This window comes from Schistosoma mansoni (genome assembly GCF_000237925.1).
Source record: "Schistosoma mansoni, WGS project CABG00000000 data, chromosome 2 unplaced supercontig 0108, strain Puerto Rico, whole genome shotgun sequence".
In the NCBI taxonomy this organism is placed as follows: domain Eukaryota; kingdom Metazoa; phylum Platyhelminthes; class Trematoda; order Strigeidida; family Schistosomatidae; genus Schistosoma; species Schistosoma mansoni.
Window position 1 is genome coordinate 589001 of NW_017385999.1, and position 14886 is coordinate 603886.

General features: G+C 39.9%; 1 protein-coding gene across 1 annotated transcript in view; it reads left to right on the plus strand.

Annotated features, from left to right (window-relative positions):
• Nucleotides 1–4231: 4231 nt before the first annotated feature.
• Smp_033700 (DNA photolyase, putative) overlaps nt 4232–14886 on the plus strand; it is a gene marked incomplete at both ends in the record, with an annotated part of 33521 nt that continues 22866 nt past the window's right edge. The window contains 2 exons of the mRNA XM_018791616.1: nt 4232–4478; nt 13927–14072. Of these exons, the coding sequence (XP_018645223.1) occupies nt 4232–4478; nt 13927–14072 (393 nt within the window). The remainder of the gene's footprint in view (nt 4479–13926; nt 14073–14886) is intronic.

Sequence of the window (14886 nt, forward strand, 5' to 3'; positions counted from 1 at the left end):
AGTATCATATCATCATCGGTTTCTTTATATGCTGACATATACACACTGTGAATAACACTAAGCTACCTGTTGTCCAGACACTTGATGATCATGGAGACATCGTTAACCAGGTCTTGAAAACTACTACAAACGACCGTGCAACGGCTTCCAAAGGTCTTACAACTCTATGGTCAATAAGATGGTGGGTTGGAGGTGGTCAACAGGAAACCCTGGAGCCGGGTTTCGCGCTACTTGGCACTCGTCAGCAAGGTGTACCTTCAATCTTGAGGGAACTGGTGCTCCCTGACTTGACCCTTGCTGACGAGTGCCAAGTAGCACGAAACCCGGGTCCAGGGTTTCCTGTTGACCACCTCTAACCACCATCTTATCTCAATATATAGTGCACGCAGTGTCGAGCCACCTAGACTAGTGGCCACATTGCAACTTGATCGATAGCATTCGATCAGCACTAAGCAGGACTTGACACGCATGACATTGATTTATGGTCAATACTTGAAGCCTTTAGCCAATTCGATACTGAAACACTTTTGATTTTGTATACAAGCAGCTACCCAACTCCGAAAACGAGATAGTGAGCTGTTGCAAATGGTCAAACGAACCTCAACTAAATTTATTGCCGGGATCTCCGATCTCTCGTATGACGACGAACTGGCTGAATCACGCCAGCTTCTCTTGCCGTATGGAAGGACAAGAGATCACTTAATCACAGCACTTAAATTGCTTAGTGGTAAACAAGCGTCTGATATACCCTCATTTTTTCTTGTTTTCCGAAACAGAATTCACGAGAACATTCTCACGAAGTTCACAGTTTTCAACGTATAAGCCAGATGCCAATTTTTACTCACCAAGAATTCACCTCTTCGATAATACTATCATTCTACCATTAAGTCCAGTAATTAGCCAAAGAAACGGTTTTAAATAGTGCCGCACTAGTAAAGAGCTGTAGTGAGTAAATTAACGTAACTGCTTATTTATAATGATCTTAAAAGACATAGCGTTAACACCTAAAACCCGCGGAAACACCAAGGGATGACATGGAACATATGCCCAATCCGTAATACTGTTTTGTCACATGCACCGAGAACTTGAGTTTGTCTTCACGTCTAATATTCGCTCAACTACGCAATACAGCTCTACCAATTCCATCTATAAGTAACGATATTTTTCGTGAGTTTCGGTGTTGGTAGAGACTACTATCTTGGAACTTATCGGAATAAGCATTGTGTTCAACCAGCGGTCCGCTTAAAACTGGTGTGTACGAGTAGGTTAGAAGTTCGTTAATTCTTGTAGATTTCTTTCGTTTGTGTATCGCTTTGTAGTTTATCGTATTATTCGTATTCCTAATTTGACGTATTTTAAAAACCGCCTGTATAATGCCCTTATTTCCTAGATCTAGGGATTGAGAAATATAACTTAAATATTCATCATATAAAATCTATGAAAGTAATCATCTTTACAACACTTAATTTCACGTTGGGAGTTCTCCTAGTTCCCCTAGAGTTGGTGCTTGACTTCCTATTCTCTTCATGTTTGTCTACCATCGGCACCCGACCTCTAACGAAGTCGAAAACAGCTGTAGCTAGAGAAGTAGCGCAACAGGACTCCGGAGATCCTTACGATTAATGACTCAGTCCTGAATGTTCTAGTGACTGGGATTCTAGCTGGGGTTTAGTAGCTAGGTGTAGTTCCATCTGACTAGTTTCGATATCCGATCGTCCCATCACTTATACGGAGGTTTAAATCCTTTCATGATAGCCACAAAAAAATTATTTTGACTCATATAGTATCCTGAATACTAACATCGTTAGTCATTAGGCGGTTAAACAAGGCTTTTTGGCATGAAATGTGGAGAACCGAGCTTGTTTCAAACGTGGACTTTGGTATGCTGATTAAGTATTCACTTTCCGTTTGGTTCCAGGACAAAGGCTGAGAAAATAGAAATTCTTTCGGTTGCCTTCAACAACGATCATAGGATGTTTTTGACGCTTTTTTTCTCCTCCCGCATGCAAAATGTCGCTTCATAAATTATTTGCATTATTTCTTAAACTAATTACAGAAAGAGAGATGTGACTCAGTGTGTCGACCAGTTCAGTCATTTTGGAAGTGACATAAATTCAATGTTTTGATGCCTCATAAATTATCTACACAGCTCCAGGAGGTTTGTTTAGCCTTCCAGCATAGGTGTGGTGTCCGTCTGTCAACCAAAGATGTACGCTGTGTTTTCCTCTGTTTTATTTAATAGCTGTGAGGTATAGCTTGTAAAAGTGAAAGATGTATGTAGGCTGCAGACCTTTGGTCACCGATTTCTCCCAAGCACTGCTAAGTTGTCACAGGACAAACAAATATGCGAAATCGGTTGAAATAGCTAATCTTCGTCTGAGGATTTAAATAGGATAAATATCATATATATCCAACCACCATCTACATCGACTTGAAATGCTAGCTGGTGTATATGGATAAAAGGCTAAGGATGGTCAAAACAAAACGCAACGTCAGTCCACGAAATCATCAACTTTCGAACTGGACTATATTATGCAATTTGTTTGAGAATCGGTCGTAATGGCACTGATACTGTGATTGTTTTTTCCCAAATATTTTTTTATTTCTAGTCTTTATCACTTCTGTACCAATTCTACCACTTTGTTATTCATTTCGGAAATTTCATCTTTATGATGATGCGGCTTGTCAACTAGACCCAATGCATATATGTCCCAGTCCGTCAACTACAACGTAGGACCACGTACATATATGCATCGGTCCAAGCTGCCATACTTCTTTAGCACAACAAGTTGAACACAGAATTCATAGTAGTTAATTTAATGGCGGCAATATATAAAAGGAAGATTGTATATAAGAATATAGTACAGAAAGAGAGAAAGATATGAAGCAATTTTAATCTCATAGTTTAAGGGAAGATGAACAGTGTATACACCTACGCCATTGTGATCGATTCTGAGCCATGTCACCCAGAGTCTCCAACCATTGGTTACGATAGTCACGCGGACCCCAACCAGGTAGTCTGCATCTGCCAACATGGCTCAGACTAGAAGTTAATGACTTCAAGCACTGATGCCATGTTTTGGTTTGGCCGCCCCTAACTCTCTTCCAACCATGCCCAATACTAGTCATCATAGAGCGTCGTGGTAATCGGTGTTCAGGCATACGTAACACGTGGCCCAACCATCTCAGTCGATGAAGATTCATGACCTCATCAACTGATTTACCATCATTCCCTAATACCCTGTGTCTAACCTCACTATTACTTACCCGGTGATCCCAGCAAATGCGAGCAATATTTCTAAGACATCTGTGGTCAAATGCTAGTAACTTACGGGTATCTCCTACTCTTAATGGCCACGTTTCGCAGTCGTAAAGTAGAACAGAACGAAATGCTGCGCAATATACTCGTCCTTTAATTGATAGACGGATATCTCGTCTTCGCCATAGGTGACGTAAGTTGGCAAAAGCCAAACATGCATTTGAATCCGTGCTGAGATTTCGTCAGACACCAACCCATTAAAGCTGGTCAGACTTCCAAGATAAATGAAGTTGTCGACGTGTTCGACTACTTCACTCCCTATCCCATATATGTCCCAGGTTCTATGTGGCTTATGACTGATAGATTGGAAACGGAATGTGCTGTTTTCGGATTAGTATCTGCTTCTTAAAGTAGAGAAGCATCATATTTGCATATGCTGATCACCTGGCAGAAATACTCTGGCGTTGTCATATTCGTGTTCGGCCAGTGTCACAAGCTCGTTCTGGGAGTAACCGTTTTGAGACTAGCCTTATTTTTCGACATGATAAAACTCCAAGGAACGACCGTTTCAACACCGTTAATCTTGACATATTAAATATAGTGTACTTTTATCATGGATTCATCCTTAATTACCAAGGCAGATTATAACCAATACAATTAACTTTTGTCAATCTTGTTCACTTCTTCACTTTATTATCTGTTCTGTCCGTAAGAGTCAGTTTTTGATTTCTACCCATCTTGTTGCAGTCAAAATGTTTGTAGCGATTATTCAGCGGTTAGGCACCTGATTTGCTACTGGTAGTATTCAAGATTTTGGAACCTACCCAACCTATTCTGGCTAGGGCACCAGAGTAGTGCCACTAGCCCTAACCAATAAATGCGCCTTAAACTTCAACATAGGAGTCCTCACTTGATTAATAAGCTGCAGTATTGTTGATACTTTATTTGACAGATCTTCACAATTGAAGATTCATGGCCTCACAAGTAGGAAAACATGATGTTTTATTATGGATCCAAGATATTACTAAAAAGCGTTTGGCTGTTGCAAATACCGTTTCGGAATTCAAATATGCAAAGTGCCGCGTACGTCAGCTAAAAGGACCTAATCATTTTCCTTCACTGGACGAAAATTTTGAAGAGAAGACTCATGAAACAATTCTGAAGTCTGGAAATAAAATGGGAGTTCTTTATTGGATGATACGTGATCAAAGAGTACAAGGTAAACTGTGTATTATTTTAATTAAAATGAAATGTTTACATACCGATTAAATAGATTGACAAAGTCATATATATATATATATATATATATATATATATATATATATATATATATACTTTAACTTGAAAAACTTAGGTAGTAACTGTGCGAATCGTCATTAAACTGTTCTGTTCTGGTAGTCAGTTCTTTTTAAGTTTTCGGAGTTGGGGTTAGATGAAAGGGTCTAATGTATATGAGCGAATTTTAGTTGTCAACTACCTGTGAGTTAAGTGCATCGATCCGTAAGATTGTAATCTACGATGCTTGTCTTCTGAAATACCTAGCTTTTAAAAGTTCCACAGACTCTAGGTATCATTACCAATGCTTGACTTAATGATTTAGAATAAATTGAACATTAGGTAGATTGTTATAAATGAAATAACATATTTGTAATATCCCAATGAGTAGAAAATCTAATTTTTCTACTAATTGGGATATTACAAATATGTTATTTCATTTACAAAAATTGTGTTTCTTTTATTAGTGAGCGCATACAGCCTGCTGCTAAACAAACGTAAAGATTCAGCAACATAACTTACGCCTGTTACCCCTCGTAGAGGAGCAAAGTCCTCCCATCAGCATTCTCCATCCAACTCTGTCCTGGGTAATCCTTTCCAGTTGCTAGTCATCCTTTACAGGTCTGCTTCCAATTCCAACGCAGTGTATCCTCTAATCTACTTCTTTCCCGCTTACCTTCAGGATTTCAATTTAGCGCTCGCCTCGTGATGCAGTTTGATGATTTCCGCAACATATATCCTATCCATCTCCAGCGTCTTTTCCTAGTTTCCTCTTCAACTGGAAGCTAATTTGTTCTCTCCCACAATAGGCTGTTGCTGATGGTATCTGGTCAACAGACACTGAGTATCTTGCGTAGACAATTGTTTATAAATACTTATATCTTTTTGATGATGGTTGTAGTAGTTCTCCAAGTTTCAGTTCCGTACAGTAGAACTGTCTTGACGTTGGTATTGAAGATTGTGACCTTGATGTTGGTTGACAGTTGTTTTGAGTTTTATATGTTCTTGAAGTGTAGGAATGCTGTTGTTACTTTGCCAATCCTTGACTTTACATCTGCATTGGGTACTCCTTGTTCATCGATGATGCTACCCAGATACATGAAAGTTTTCACTTCTCTCAGATTTTCTCCATCAAGTGTGGTTGGGTTAGTGCTCTCCTTGTTGTATTTGAGGATGTTGCTTTTTCCTTTGTGCATGTTGAGGCCTACTTATGCAGAGGCTGCTGCTACAGTGGTTGTCTTCATCTGCATTTGTTGGTGTGTATGAGATAGGGGAGCTAAATGATCTGCGAAGTCCAAATCGTCTAGTTGCATGCAAACTGTCGATTGTATTCCGTGCATGCCGTCAGATGTGTAGGTCTTTATAATCCAGTCAACCACCATAAGGAAGAGAAGAGGGGAGAGTAGACAGCCTTGTCTGACTCCTGTCCTTACTTTGGATGCATCTGTCAGCTGTCCTCCATGCACGACTTTGCAGTGTGGTTCGTCGTATGAACTTCCTATGATGTTGGTGATTTTCTCAGCTACCCACTCCATTTATTTATTTATTTAAACCCGTAAATATTGGTACAAAGGGGCACCAAATATTTATGCGCCACACAAATCTCATTTGATTTGTGTGAGGGCTGTGATGCTGCCCAGGTGCCCAAACTGAAGCAGGTGTCGAAGAATTTTCCATAATATTCTCATATCCACACTGTCAAATACCTTCTCATAGTTTAAGGGAATTGATGTATGGTGACGCGTTCCACTCAACCGATTGTTCGACGATGATTCGTAGTGTGGTAATTTGGTATATGCACGACTAATTCTTATGGAATCCGGTTTGTTGATTTCGAAGTTGGGCTTCTACTGAATCCTTCCCGGTTTAACATCACTTTATTGAAAACTTTTCCTGGTACTGACAGCAGTGTGATGCCTCTGTAATTCGCACATTTGCTCAGATCTCCTTTCTTTGGTATCTTGATGAGGTATCCTTCTTTCCAGTCCGTCGGCTGTTGTTCTTCCTCCCTAAATCTTCTTGAATAGAAGGTGGAGCATGTTTGCAGTTACTTCAGTGTCTGACTTCCCTGCTTCGGTTTGGGCACCCGGGCAGTATCACAGCCCTCACGCAAATAAATGAAATGACACATTCAACCGACAATTCTATTCTCGCTCATACTAGAAACAAAACAATTTGCATTATTATTATTATTATTATTATTATTATTATTATTTACCATATCGCTAATTCACCCCCTTTTATCCCCAATTTGTGTAACCTTACCTTTCAACTTATGCAGCAGCTCGCTCATGGTGGAAACTCTGTTCTATCTAAACGATCTCTAGTCACTGTCTGGTCGAAAGTGAATGCTTCCACCGATTACGAATACTAAAGCAGTCTTTCTGAAACCACGTACGCCGTTCAAGCTGGCTTTCTTCAACGTTCGCACACTAATGCAGATCGGACAACAGATGGGGCTGGCTTTGTCTTTAGAAAGTCTTAATGTTGATGTTTGTTGTCTATCCGAGACCCGTATTCAAGACTCTAGTGAAGTACTACAAATTCGCTCTCCATCTGTCGCTTCGAAAAGCTTGTTTCACGTGCGCTTATCCGGGGACCCTGTGGCATCCTCGCCTGGTGTTGCTGGCGTTGGTGTCGCACTAAGCGCTAGAGCTGAGGCAGCACTAATCGATTGGATCCCCATTAACAGTCGGTTATGTGCTGTTAGATTATAAAGTTCCATCAAAGTGAGAAGAAATCGGCGTGAGGAACTGTGTCTTTTCATCATCTCCGCCTATGCCCCGACAGATTGCAGCCCGGATGCAACCAAGGATGAGTTTTACCACCAGTTAACTGTTCTTCTCCAGAAAGCGCGTTCGACAGATATTGTATTACTAGCCAGAGACTTGAATGCACAGGTCGGGCGTCTAGGCACAGAAGAGAGTCGTTTAGGTGGCCGATGGGGACTTGTTGGTCGCAGGACAGATAACGGGGACCGTTTGCTGCAACTGTGCACAGACCACAACCTGTTTCTGGCTAGCACTAACTTCCGGAACAATCATCTCCGGTGTGCCACCTGGCGTCCTCCCTCTGCATCTCAAGCCTGGACTCAGATTGATCACATCGCGATCAGCTACCGCCGGCGTGGTTGTGTACAAGACTGTCACTCCTTTTGGAGTACCTATCTGGAGTCTGATCATGCCCTGGTCTGCGCCAATCTTACCTTACTTTTTAGTGGCCGAAGGATTGACCGCCATCAACGGATCGATGTTAGTAAACTGGCTGCAACTTCTGTTGCAAGTAAGTATCGAGCGGAGCTAGCTTCTAGGCTAGCTACCACACCACCGAAAAGTATAGATGAGCATTGGTTGCAACTGCATTACGCCATGAAAATGGCGAGTAAAGCCGCTTGCGGCTTCGCGAAACGTCCCGCTTATAAGCACTGGGTTTCTTCTGGCTCCTTACAACTGATGGAAGCCCGTCGGTCTACTCCGGGTGACCGTGAGTATGACCACAAACGAAGGCTGTTACGTAATGAAATTGGGCAAAGCTTGCGTAAGGACCGAGAAACCTGGTGGTCGGAGCGTGATAATGAGATGGAAGCAGCTGCTGCATCTGGTAACTGCCTCAATCTCATCACTCACGCCACCACCAGCTACCTAGATACACGAACTTCTCAACTACTTCAATCTGCTCACCATCTAGGGTGAGTACAGGATGAGAATCCTGCCAGTCTTGTAGGAGTACTTTGCACTTGGAGGGTGCAAAGCGCATGCCGTACCTGCGGCTTATGCCAATCTGGGCCATCTTTGGCGCTTTCGTGATGTTAGTCTGGCTGTAAAAGGTCGAATCTACAACGCGTCGGTGAGAGCAGTTTTGCCCCATGCTTGTGAAACCTGGCCTCTCCGAGCTGAGGATGTTAGACGTCTCTCTGTGTTCGATCATCGTTGTCTCCGACGGATTGCTGAAATCCAGTGGCAACACCATGTTAGTAATGCAGAGGTTCGGCATTGTGTGTTCGGGCACAGAGACGATAATTCAATTGGTGTCACCATCTTGAAACACCGACTTCGGTGGCTTGGACATGTTTTACGAATGTCGTCCCAGAGAATTCCACGTCGTGCATTATTTGCCGACTCTGGGACTGGTTGGAAAAAGCGGAGAGGAGGTCAGTGTATGACATGGTGTCGTGGTATGAAAGAAAGCTGCAAAGGGCTAACTTCTGTTGGTCCTTCACGACTCCCTGGCTGGGGTCCGAGAGATGGTGCAACACAGTGGCTAGAGACGTTATCAGATATGACTCAGAATAGAAGCCAGTGGCGATCCTGCTGTAACCTTCTTTTACTTTCTTCATAAAGAGTGGTTCTAACTTTCTTAACTGAGAAAGCTCTTCTGGTTGTACATTTCAGTTCCCCCCATCACTACTCTTCTCTTTTTTTCCTTTTTTTTATATATACACATCTTCTTCCCTCTCCTCCCATTCTCATTATTTTGTGTAACGCATATGTATCCGGTGCCCTTTGTACCAATATATACGTGATTAAATAAAATAAAATAAATCAGTGTCCGACTTCAGTGCTACAGCTGGTGTATTGTCAAGTCCTGCTACTTTCCCACTTTTGATTTGTCTGATGGCCATCCCGGCTTCTTCGATCGTTGGTGGAGTGACATTTATAGGAAGGTTTGCGTGCTGCTTCGATGTCCGGTGGATTCAATGGGGCTGGTCTATTCAGCAGTTCCTAAAGTATTCTACCCATCTTTTCTTCTGTTCTTGAATCTCCGTGATTGGCTTGCCTTCTTTGTCCTTGAGTGGTCGCTCCGGTTCACTATTTTTCCCTACCAGCTTCTTCGGAGTGTCATATAATTGTTTCATATTCCCTTCTCTTGCAGCTTTCCCAGCTGTTGTTGCTAGATCTTCCACATATTTGTTTTTGTAAGCTCTAATGCTTCGCTTCACTACCTTGTTTGCTTCTGTGTATTCAATTCAGCTTGTGCCCTGACTTTCTCTGTTGTTGTTCGGCTGCTGTTCATTGCTGTCTTCTCGTCTTTCCTTTCTTGAATCTTGTCCAGTGTCCCGATAGAAATCCATTCCTTATGATGATGCTTCTTGAGGCCCAGCACCTCTTGATACGTTCAAGTTAGTGCTTGTTTGATCCCTTTCCAGTTGTCCTCCATCGTAGTTTCTTCTTTCAGTAGATCCTGTAAGGCTTGAAACCTGTTGTTGACAATTATCTTGAATTCGTTGAGTTTGTGAGTATGTTGAATGAAGGCCATATTGAACCGTTGTAATGCTGTTCCCCCAGTTTCCAGTGTTTCTTTAGCTTCAGTTTTCATCTTGGAAACCACCAGGTGGTATTGATCTGAAGCTATGCCAGCTCCTCTCTTGGTTCTTACATCTTCCATTGTCGTTCGGAATTTTTTGTTGATACAAATATGATCTATCTGGTTCTCTGTCATGTGGTCCGGCGAGATCCATGTAGCTTTATGTATGCGTTTGTTGGGGAATATTGTGCCGCTTATAACCAATTTGTTGAATACACATATATTTGCAAATCTCTCCCCATTTTCATCCCTCTCTCCTAGTCCATGTCGTTCCATTATATCTTCATATCCGATGTTGTCCACTCTAACTTTGGCGTTTAGATTTCTCATCAGGAATGCGAGGTCCTTTCTTGGGCACTTCGCTATGATTGATTTCAGCCTCTCATAGAACTGATCTTTAACATTGAATAACATCCATTGTGATGCCCTCCTTTGTTCTGAATGATGCTTTGATGATCCTGGATCCGTGAAATTCCCATCCTACAAGTGCATTTCGTGCCTCTCTGGACAGCATTAGAGCAAATCCCTGAGTGTGTGGAGCATTTTCCTCTTCGTGACCAGAGTACAACAGCATCTCTCCCGTATCTAGCCTTTGCTGTCCAGCTTGTTTCCGATCGGTTTCGTTGATTCCAAGTACTGCCAATTTGTATCTCCTCATTTCCCGGTCTCCCACATTGTCCGGATGTTCCATGTACCTATAAAAATTATTGCTTTAGTTGTTAGAAGGGGCATCGGCCTCGTGACTTCCGAAGAATCTCGGCTTTCATCATGAGGCGTTATAATTCGTCCTTCAACTACCAGAGTAGAGTTCAAATGGTTTAATTTGTTTAATCTGGTTGGCTTTTTTTAGCAAGATTTTTCTCTAGGGGATGAGGTTGCCGACCCCATACCCAACCTTCCTCCTTTGTGTGGGCTTGGGACCGGCAGTAACTCTACAAGAGCAACATAACACTGGTTGGTAAAAACTTCAGGGAATTATTTTACTTGGTATTTTCGCCCAACAGCGTGGGGAGTCGCGTATTTGTCAGTTCAGTTCGAAACTTTTATTTCAGATTAGTTTTAAGGGTTTTTCACAAGTTCGAAATGCTTGTTGTCAAGCAAACATGTTAAACATGCCTTCTTAGACTTTAAGTAATTTTAACAATTTAAACTCAATTAATCACTAGTGTGTCCTACTTATACTAGTTTTCATTATTCTGTCATCCCTTGTTTAACACCGAGTTAATTTTTTTTCAAGGATTTAGTTAGACGTTCTTTTATAATAAAAATATTTTGTTTTATCCCAATGAGTAGAAACAATTTTCCTACTCATTGGGATATAACAAAAATATATTTATTATTAGCTATCTACCCAATGCTCAATTTATTTGAAACTATCAAGTCCAACTTTGGTATTGATACCTATAAACTCATTAATAATCGAATTAAATTATCCCAGTTGTTTTATATCTTTGGGCACCAGGTTTCGAGATTTCATTACAGCGTATGGCTTATGCACATTAACGTCAAATCTGTGATCGATTTTGGACAGATTTCTAAGAATTGATTTTATTTAGGTAGTATGATTATAATTTCTCCATATATTTTAAATTTGGAAGCACCTGTTTGTCATAGTTGTGTATAATATTTATTGTTTACATATTCGTGTACTTATTTGATTCTCACATATTGTCACGGTTATCTGATCACCCCAGATTTGACATGTGAAGACAGTTTGAGGTTGTAAACTAGTCACTCCTAGTTGAGGTTCAATACAGCCAAGATACACTTTTACAAGTGACCATTTAGTTGTTCATTTAAATGATAAAAGCAATGGAACATTATGCATATGTTCGTGTTCTTGAACGATATGAAAAATCAAAATGTCTGGACAGTACTAATCGAAACTGGTATTTATAAGCTTAACGTCACAACTCTCAGTGTATTCATTTTGTTCAAGGCATTAATACATTCAGTCACTTATGTTTTTACTTCATTCATTGTTTATTTTGGCATTTCATTTTAGTCTACATTTTCTTAAAAAATAGATTATGATATTTACTCAAATAACAGAACTCATCTGACCGAAATTTACGATCATCTTTTCGTTGTATTTTTCCTTTATTGTTTTTTTATGTATTTAGACATGATCATATCTAATTTTCTATACGAGTTAGTTTCGTTAATGAATGAACGTGTTGTATACCAATTAGATTCCATAATTTTCTATACCCTTGTTTGAGCCATTTTCTGCAATTAAGACAACTTTAATTTGTTGTTTGTCAGTGTTTTTCCCCTCATCGGTTTGTTTGTGTACTTTGTTCGTTGCCCCATTTTTTAAACCTGAAATGTGTTGTTAGTATTTTGGTTGTCTTTTAATCCTTTCAGTGTTTTGCACTCATTCAGTGTGTCCATTTTTCGTGTTGTGTTTAACGATATTCAGTTGTTTTTTTGTTTATTGTCTTAAAAAAATTGTTTTAGGCTAAGTGGCTCTTCAGTGTATGCAAAATTATAATAAACTTGGTCGGTATGTGTATCACAGTTATTATCAATTAGCTTCCAGAAAGGAATTTTTATGAGTTTTCTTCTGTACTTATTTCCTGACAAGTTGGACGAATTGATTATTGTTAGCATTATTTCCTCGAAACGAACGATCTTATAGTTTTATCGAAAGCTTTGGCTCAGTAGCTAAACCATTTGTCTTTCAGTCACTAAGTCAAAAGTTCAAAATCTTCCCCACCAGGAATCATGTGATGTAGTATCACCGCTTCTCACACTTGGAGTATGGTGCAAAGTCAAGTACATGGATTTGTGCCTGGTAAATGAGTTATGAATACTAATGTTTGCTTTGTCGTCAGATTAACTACCAACAATTAATGGAGGAAGCGTTATTTTAGATAGATGTTTATTATCAGCTGTAGTTGGGTTGCATATCTGTTTGAAAAAACTTTTACTCTCTATACGAACTAAACAAAATCATAACAACTTTGTCTGCGGGGTTTACTTTGGAATTCTTTTAAAATGCGTCTGTTGAAACCGATGTTTGTGCTAGGCTGAAAAACTTTTAATCTAATGGAAATTTTTTATTTATTTATCTATTTGAACACATAAATATTGGTACATATGCGCCAGACCAGTCACTTAATTTGTGCGTGGGCTGTGATACTGCCCGGGTCACCAGACCGAAGCAGGTGGTTTTCTTAACGGGCCACACCCAGAGCCTTTGAACTAAAGGTCCATAAGACAGTGGAGCAACGTCGGGAGATGCAGTCCGATGGTAACCGGTGACCAATAATCGGTTCATACGCCATTTGTTCCCTCAGGGTACTGGAGTCCATGTGCACCATTGGTTTGGAATTAGGGTTTTCTAACGTCCATAGGTGGACCATCTGTGTTTACCAACCCGGTTAAAGTGCCGGATATTTACTTTCCATCCTCTCGATTTCGTAGACAACAGTCACGCCCCGAGAAGGCAGTGAGTAGGACTTTCCTGACAATGGCTGTATATGTGTGGCCATGTGAGAGCATATCGAGAGAGAGAGAGAGAGAAGGGACTCTTTCTACCCTCGGCCGTAACAGGGCATTTGGGGCAGAGAAAATGAACATACACACTTGTCGTGGCAAATCTAATAATGGTATTAAAATATAGTCCATACACAATAAAGACGACTATGATTATCAAATTGTTCATGGGGTGAAAAACCATTTAAAGCTTAATTTTGTCACTTTCTGTTGTATTGATTTCACGGATAATAGAGTCAATAAGTTGATCCATTTTCAATCAAATGTAGTTGCAAATGACACAAGTCTACTGTTAAATGTTACTTGATTGAAATATCTGAACAGTTTATTACATTTGTATGGGCAGTTTCTTTGGCCAGATTCTGTTTTTAGTAAGTAAATCATGTTAATTTGATATAATTCAATACCAAATCAATACTTTGGTAATTTTTTGTGGATGATACAACTGTAATTACCGATTACCCCATGTCATTCTATCAATTATGCTAATTTGTTTCAATGTATTAATTTAACATTAACTTGAAATTAGTAGTATCCTTATCATTTTAACTATTTTTTATTACTTAAAAATAAAATATTTCTTTCAGATAATTGGGCTTTCTTGTTCGCTCAACGCTTAGCATTGAAATTTAAAGTCCCACTACACGTTTGTTTCTGTTTGGTTCCGAAATTTCAAGCCGAAACGTTACGACATTATACCTTTATGGTTGAAGGATTGAAAGAAGTAGAGAAAGTAAGCATTATATTCGTATTTAATCAAGTGATTAGTCCTAATGTTCAAGTGAGAGGTCCAGTTAAAAAGATGTCACAATCGCCTGTCAGGGTCTCTGTCAATGTTTAGTTGCTAACTTAAGTTAAATTTGATATCTTCCAGCAGTGTTATCCTCGTATATTTAGTCACTTGTCTTTTAGTTTATCATACTTGAATCGTTTCACCATATATCACAGATGATAGGTGATGTCGTGGAGCAGCTTGTATTATTTAAGAAAATAAGGGCGCATATTATTACATCAGTATCGGATAAAATCAAAATCTTCGTGTCCTTTTCAGATTAAATCTTCAGAAATATCGATGGAAGTGAATCGTGATTAGTAAATTCGACCTTCACTTTTTATCAGACACTTGTACCCGATTTCGCGTATTATAAGTCGAAAATCACTCTAATTACTGACACCAAACTTACCTTTACATTGTTGGAGATAGCTATATCCCTAAATTGTCTATCTACTGATGAATAGTGTTTTCGACAAGTTTATTAACACTTGGGATGCATCTGTCAGTTGTCCTCCATGCACGACTTTGCAGTGTGGTTCGTCGTATGAACTTCCTATGATATTGACGATTTTCTCAGCTACCCACTCCATTTATTTATTTATTTAAACCCGTAAATATTGGTACAAAGGGGCACCAAATATTTATGCGCCACACAAATCTCATTTGATTTGTGTGAGGGCTGTGATGCTGCCCAGGTGCCCAAACTGAAGCAGGTGTCGAAGAATTTTCCATAATATTCTCATATCCACACTGTCAAATACCTTCTCATAGT